Source organism: Cebus imitator, unplaced genomic scaffold (assembly GCF_001604975.1).
Source record: "Cebus imitator isolate Cc_AM_T3 unplaced genomic scaffold, Cebus_imitator-1.0 Scaffold45, whole genome shotgun sequence".
NCBI lineage: Eukaryota > Metazoa > Chordata > Mammalia > Primates > Cebidae > Cebus > Cebus imitator.
The window spans coordinates 7,039,167-7,046,852 of NW_016107360.1; the positions used below are offsets into that span (position 1 = coordinate 7,039,167).

General features: G+C 44.5%; 1 protein-coding gene across 2 annotated transcripts; it reads left to right on the forward strand.

Annotated features, from left to right (window-relative positions):
* The first annotated feature begins 311 nt into the window (after positions 1-311).
* IL6 (interleukin 6) lies at positions 312-5,109 on the forward strand. 2 transcript variants are annotated; one of them, XM_017526969.2, is made up of 5 exons: positions 312-467; positions 622-812; positions 1,831-1,944; positions 2,652-2,798; positions 4,513-5,109. In XM_017526969.2, the coding sequence occupies exons 1-5, from the start codon at positions 449-451 to the stop codon at positions 4,678-4,680; spliced, it is 639 nt and encodes a 212-aa protein (XP_017382458.1). In that variant the 5' UTR covers positions 312-448; the 3' UTR covers positions 4,681-5,109. The 2 variants fall into 2 exon arrangements, with proteins under 2 accessions (XP_017382458.1, XP_017382459.1); XM_017526970.2 differs by lacking the exon at positions 622-812 and having other exon boundaries at positions 340-467.
* Positions 5,110-7,686: the final 2,577 nt, after the last annotated feature.

A 7,686-nucleotide genomic window follows, 5' to 3' on the forward strand; every position in this document is an offset into this window, starting at 1 on the left:
GAAGTTTTTTTTCTTCTTCCAAAAAACAGTCAGCTTTAGCTAATTTTTTTCTCTGTAAAACTTCGTGCATGACTTCAGCTTTACTCTTTGTAGGACATGCCAAGTTGCTGAGTCACTAATAAAGAAAGTAAAGGGGGAGTGTTTCTACTACTTAGCATTAGCCTCAGTGACGACCTAAGCTGCACTTTTTCCCCCAGTTGTGTCTTGCGATGCTGAAGGACGTCACGTTGCACAATCATCTTAATAAGGTTTCCAATCAGCCCCACCCGCTCTGGCCTCACCCCCACCCTCCAACGAAGATTTATCAAATGTGGGATTTTCCCATGAGTCTCAGTATTAGAGTCTCAAACCCCAATAAATATGGGACTGGAGATGTCCGAGGCTCATTCTGCCCTCGAGCCCACCAGGAACGAAAGAGAAGCTCCATCTGCCCTCCAGGAACCCAGCTATGAACTCTCTCTCCACAAGTAAGTGCAGGAAATCCGTAGCCCTGGAACCGCTAGCAGCCCTGTGTGAGGGAGGGGTGTGTGGCCCAGGGAGGGCTGGCGGGCGGCCAGCTGCGGAGGCAGGCTCCCAGCTGTGCTGTCAGCTCACCCGTGCACTGGCTTCCCTCCGGCACAGGCGCCTTCAGACCAGTTGCCTTCTCCCTGGGGCTGCTCCTGGTGATGCCTGCTGCCTTCCCTGCCCCAGTACCCCTGGGAGAAGATTCCGAAGAGGTAGCCGCCCCAAACAGACAGCTACTCGCCTCCACAGAGCGAATTGACAAACACATTCGCTACATCCTCGGCGGCATCTCAGCCTTGAGAAAGGAGGTGGGTAGTCTTGGCGATGGGGCTGATGGGCCCCTGTGCGCATGCGTTCCCCTTGCCCTTGTGTGTGGACTGGGGCTGCCTGCATTAGAAGGTCTTTGCTGGGTTCTAGAACACTTTAGATTTGAGACCAACGGGGACAACTAGACTGACTCCTGTATTTATCCTTTCCTGGCCTCAGGAGGTTCCTTTCCTTTCTGGACAATGCAGAATGGGGCTGAAATCCATGCCCACCCTTGGCATGAGCTGAGGGCATTGCTTCTCAGGGCTTCCTTTTCCCTCACCAAAAAATAAGGTCTGTGAAGCTCCTTTTTGTCTCTCAGGCTTTGGAAGGACTAGAAAAGTGCCACCTGAAAGGCACGTTCAGCTTCTCAGGGCCGTTGCAGTACTTTTTGGCTATGTAAACTCAATGGTTAGGATTCCTCAAAGCCATTCCAGCTAAGATCATATCTCAGAGCCCACCAAAGTGGCAAATCATAAATAGATTAACTCCCCACGTTCAATGCAAGGTATTTTGGTCCTGTTTGGTAGAAAGAAAAGAACACAGGAGAGGGGACTGGGAGCCCACACTTGAATTCTGGTTCTGACAAACCAGCCTTGTGATCTTGCACAAGTTCCCTGCCACCTCTGCACTCTATCAGTAAAACTGTAGGGGTAGGTGGTCTCATAGATTATATTCACGTAATTATTGTCAAAATTGCTGTCATTAAGTATCTACTATGTGCCAGGCACTTTAAATAAATACTGTGTATAATCTTCAAAAGAAACTTGCAAAGGGAGATTTTTAGAGATAAGCAAACTGAGACTCAGGATTAAGTAACACACCTGAAGTCACAGGTGGGCTTGGAACTGAATCCAAGTGTGCCCCACTCCACTGAAATTTGCTTGTCAGGATGCCAATGAGTTGCGGCTTCATTGTTTTTAGAGACTTTCCTGGCTGTGGCTGAACAATGAGAAGGCCCCCTAGCGGTGTTTGTTTTAGGGGCACTTACATGATAACCATTCTGGTATTCTTTCCCAGGTATGTAACAAGAGTAACATGTGTGAAAGCAGCAAAGAGGCACTGGCAGAAAACAACCTGAATCTTCCAAAGATGGCAGACAAAGATGGATGCTTCCAATCTGGATTCAATGAGGTACAAACTTGTCGCACTCACTTTTCACTATTCCTTAGCCAGAACTTCTCCCTCTTGTTTGCAGTGCCTATATACATATAGATCCAGGTGGCAACAAAAAGGGGGTAGATGTAGAGAATGTTTTGTAAAGTTCATGAGGAGGCCAACTTCAAGCTTTTTTTAAGGTAATTTATTCTTGGAGAGGTATGGCCAGAGATGGTCCCACTTTGTTGAGATTTTAACAGCTGTCAAATGTTAGGAACTCACACAGGTTTAACTAGTTCATCCTAAGTAAGGTGGTCTCAGGGCCTTTTCCCTCTCTGGCTTCCCCTGGCAGGGTCCAGGTCTGCCCTTCCTCCCTGCCCAGCTCATTCTCCACAGTGAGATAACCTGCACTGACTTCTGATTATTTTATAAAAGGAGGTTCCAGCCCAGCAATGACAAGGGAAAGAGAGCAGGAAGAACATCAAGGGGAAGAATCAGAGAAGGATCCCCATTGCCACATTCTAGCATCTGTTGGGCTTTGGGTAAAACTAATTACATGGGGCCTCTGATTGTCCAGTTATTTTAAATGATGCTGTCCAGTGTCCCAAAACGTGCTGCCTAAGAGGTACTTGAAGTTCTCTAGAGGGGCAGAGGGAAAAGATGTTGAATTGTGGCAATTTTAACTTTTCAAATTGATTCGATCTCCTGGGGATAACCAATTTTCCTACCATCTTTCCTCTTAGGAGACTTGCCTGCTGAAAATCACCACTGGTCTTTTGGAGTTTGAAGTATACCTAGAGTACCTCCAGAACAGGTTTGAGAGTAGCAAGGAACAAGCCAGAGCTGTGCAGATGAGTACAAAAGGCCTGATCCAGTCCCTGCAGAAAAAGGTGAGTGTGTTTTCATTCCCTCAACTTGGTGTGGGGAAGACGGCTGAAAGACAGTGTCCTGGTCAACCCAGGGATGCAATGCTACTTCCAAAAATGAAGCCTACATGTAAACAAGAGTCTGGGAATAGTTTCTGACGGTGATTGTTAAATATTTGTTTGGTTGGCTGGTTGTCTTTCTTCTGCAAAGAACATCAATAACTGTATTTTAAACTATATTAACTGAGGTGGATTTTAACATCAATTTTTCATAATGCAAGAGATTTTTAAAAAAAAAGGCTGAAAGAAGTACATCCAGCCCCACCCAGTGATCCAAAGAAACAAAGACCAAAGAGCACAAAATGACTTTAAGATTTTAGTTATTGCCAAGTGACATTCTTATTGTGGTTGCTTCCACTCTTTCTCTTACCTTTTACCAGAGAGTTAGTTCAGAGAAATGGCCAGAGACTCAAGGCTGGAAGAAGGTACTAAGGGCTTTGGCCACTAGCAGCTGGCTATTCGAATGGCAGGGAATAAAGGGTTGCTGGCTAGCGTGTGGAGGAGCCAAAGCTCAATAAGAAGGGGCCTAGAATGAAACTCTTGGTGCTGATCCCGCCTCTGCCATTTCTACTTGTTTGTCTTAAGCCCGAGTTTCTCATACGTTAACGTGCATGGGAATTCCCTGGGCATCTTGTTGTGATGTGAAGTCTGACTTGGCAGGCCTTGAGTGGGGTCAAGAGTCATATTTCTAGCAGGCTTATATCCCTGTTGATGCTGCAGAATTCCAAGACCACACTTAGAGGTTCAAGGCCTTCCACAAGTTACTTATCCCATATGGGTGAGTGTATGGAAAGGTGTTTTTCAGTCCTCTTTACATCACCAGATCAGTGGTCTTTCAACAGATCCTAAATGGATGGTGAGAGGGAAACTGGAGAAAAGCATTAGATTTAGAGGTACTGAAGAACTCACATTAAAATGCCTTCAAGTATGGGCTCTTCATCCATATGTTAAAGATGAACTATGTGCCAGGCATTATTTCATATGACAGAATACAGACAAATAAGATAGTGATGCTGGTCAGTCCTGGTGGCTCATGCCTGTATTCCCCGCACTTTGGGAGCCTGAGGTGAGAACTCCTTGAACTCCTAAGGCCAGGAGTTCTAGACAGGCCTGGACAACATAGTGAGATCCCATCTCTACAAAAACAAAAACAAACAAAAAGATAGTGGTGCTTCCCTCAGGATGCTTGTGGTCTAATGGGATACAGACAGCAAAGGGATAATTAGAAGTTGGTTGCTGTAAGCCAGGCACAGTGCTGATATAATCCCAGCACTTTGGGAGGCTGAGGCAGGTAGATCACTTGAGACCAGGAGTTCAAGACCAGCCTGGCCAACATGATGAGACCCTGTCTGTACTTAAAAATACAAAAAAATTGGCCAGGCATGGTGGCGCATACCTGTAACCCAGCTACTCAGGAGGCTGAGGCACGAGAATCACTTGAACCCAGCAGACACAGGTTGCTGTGTACCACTGCACTCCAGACTGGGTGACAGGGCAAGATCCTGTCTCAAAAAAAGTTTGTTGCTGCAGAAGGGTCCTATTCAGGGCAGGCCCCCCCATTAGTCTCATTCACCCCATATTTCACATTTGAACACCATCCCATAGCCCAGAACATCCCTCCACTGCAAAGGATTTATTCAGTATTTAAACAATCCTCTTTGCTTTCTTTTCTCTTCAGGCAAAGAATCTAAGTGCAATAGCCACACCTGACCCAGCCACAAATGCCAGCCTGATGACGAAGCTGCAGGCACAGGACCAGTGGCTGCAGGGCGTCACGACGCATCTCATTCTGCGCAGCTTTAAGGAGTTCCTGCAGTACAGTCTGAGGGCTCTTCGGCAAATGTAGCGTGGGCACCTAAGATTGTTGTTGTTCATGCGCATTCCTTCTTCTGGTCAAAAACCTGCCCACGGGGCACAGAACCTATGTTGTTCTCTATGGAGAACTAAAAGTATGAGCGTTAGGACACTACTTTAATTATTTTTAATTTATTAATATTTAAATACATGAAGCTGAGTTAATTTATGTAAGCGATATTTATATTTTTATGAAGTACCACTTGAAATATTTTATGTATTAGTTTTGAAATAATAATGGAAAGTGGCTATGCAGTTTGAATATCCTCTGTTTCAGAGCCAGATCATTTCTTGGAAAGTGTAGGTTTACCTCAAATAAATGGCTAACTTATACATATTTTTAAAGAGATATTTATATTGTATTTATATAATGGATAAATTGTTTTTATACCAATAAATCATATTTTTAAAAATTCAGCAACCAAGTCTGTGTCATGTGAAGCTTAATATAAACAAGTTGCTTGTTACTGCCACCACCACCACCAAAAAAAAAAACCTATAATCAATCACATGATTGATACAAGCATCTACTACACACCAGGCATCATTAAATGTGTTGCATCCATCTTTTCATTTAACCCCAGCACTTGTACACTCTCTCCTAGTTGTGGAAAACTAGGTGATTTATCTAAGTCACTCACCTGGAAGGTCAGGCAGGGGCCTGATTTGAAATCCAAGTCTACCTGCCTACAGGTCCCTACTTCTAACCTGTAGGTCCCATTACCTCCCAGGAACTAAGGGATGATGTAGAAAATCCCAAAACATGTTAACATAGGGAATATCTATAAACATGCAATCAAAATCTTTAGGACCATATGACCACTGTGTAAGGCATAACTGTGCAAGCTTCCAAATAATAACTAGAAGTTCTGCCTCCCTCTTCTAAGTTCCTAAAGCACTGCACCTATCTACCTGTCAAAGCATCTACCACATTATACCACACCTTAAAATCAATGGTTTTTCTTTCCAGCCAGCAGGTACATGCCTCAAGAAAGCAGACTCTTTTCATGAAGTAAAACTAATTTCAGGGAAAAAAAAAAAAAGACGAGCCAGGCACAGCAGCTTATGACTGTAATCCCAGCACTTTGGGAGGCTGAGTTGGGAGGGTCGCTTGAGGTCAGGATGGCCAACATGACAAAATTCCATGTCTACTGAAAATACAAAAATTAGCTGGGCGTGGTGGGTGCGCCTATAATCCCACCTGACACAGGTGAATGGCTTGAGCCTGGGAGGGGGAACCTGGGGTTGCACTCCAGCCTGGGTGACAGAGGGAGATTCTATCTCAAAAAAAATTTTTTTAAATAAATGAATTTTTTTAAAAAGACTCTTTCCTATATTAATCTTTGCATTCTGTGCCTATGGCCCCAAACCTGAACAATGAGGGCCCCAGTAAACATTTCTGAGTGAAAAAAAATACACAGATGATCAAAGATAAGAAGACCCTTCAATTCTTGTAAGCATATAGTGTTAGTGGAAATCGCTAATTCTGTGTGTTTATGTATCTTCATCTTACGGAAAAATAGCAAGAATTAGAAACATTCAAAGGACTTCCAGAGAAGGCAATGAATAGCCAGTGCATGTATGCCTACCTCCATTTCCTTTGCCACTGCAATGATCTTCATCTGCCCTCTCCCCTCCCCCACCAAGAGTGGTAGTGAGAGAGGCAATCTGGACAGCTTAACATGGCCTTGCTGTTTCATTTCAACACGATACTGGGAATTTGGTACAGATTTCCCCTTTCAAGCCCCTGCAATATAAAAGTTCTGTCTCCTTAATAGAGCTTTTCCCCACCCTACCTGCTATAGACTTTTTCCTCCAGGGGAGGAGTTCTGCTGGGCAAGGGAAAGTCCACTGAGGTAAAAAACCGAGAGGAGTTGAGCCAGAAAAGAGCCACATACTCTAATTTCTAGAAACTGTGCATCACAAGTGGGCTTCCCAAAACTAGGGCCAAGTCAAAGAACAGAGAAATTACGGTCAACTGATGCGTTCATTCTTCAAACAAAATGGGTTGAGTGCCACAGATAACTCAGGCAAAGCTCGTGAGAAAGAGGTGAAAGGTAGACATGATGATCCCTGACCTTTTGTGCAGTACACTATGGAAAGGAAAACAGACATTTAATAAAGAATGTTAAGTGCGATGAGGTTTCCAAAAAGAAATGTGGGCTATGCTGAGAACCCATACTAGGGGCACCGATAGTGTAAGTAAACCCTGGCTTGGCTGCTTACTGCTTGAAAGCCAGACATGAGAGAAAAGGTGGTGGGAAGAAAAGCCAGTTCATCAGAGAGCCAGTAAACCAAAGATGGTGAGCTGGCATTTTAAAGTACCATCTTGAATTTTAAAATGTATCACAGTAATTTTTGAAGAGAAACCTGGTATGGGAGATATGTGGAAGTGGCGCGGGGTGTAGGGTCTGTGTGTCTTGTTCTGATGGCTATCTCAGGTAAGTTACCTGTCAGGAGGTCTGTTTGGTGTCATCTTGACTTCAGCCAGATAATGCACTGATTGTTCATGATTCCTTCTAAGCAGGAGGATTCTGCAATGGGGGCTCCCTGCCTGGTTTGTTTCAAGATCAGCCTCTGGGATTTTTAAAGCAAGAGAATCATTAGATAAGCATGCATTGCCAGAGGAGGAGTGTCTAGAGAGGGAAGAAATGAAGACGTGAGAGGAAAGGAAAGAAAGAAAAAGTAGGTGAGAGGCAGAGTAAGAGGTTGGAATACAAAGCTCCACCAATGGTCTCCCTGGCAAGGACACCAAGTTAACAACTACACAGAAAAAACACCTTCATAAGAATCAAAACTCAGGTGAGCACACATAGTACTTGGTTTTAACTTCATATCACTAAAAGAGGCACTGGACAGATTAAAAACCAGTCCTGAATCTCGATGCTGCCCCTCCCCTACCCGCAGCAGCAGTGGTGTGTTGCGGAGAATGTCTCTGGGTGCTGGGAGAAGGAGGACACATCAACTGTGGGCGATGAACTAACTCCACTGTCCTGTT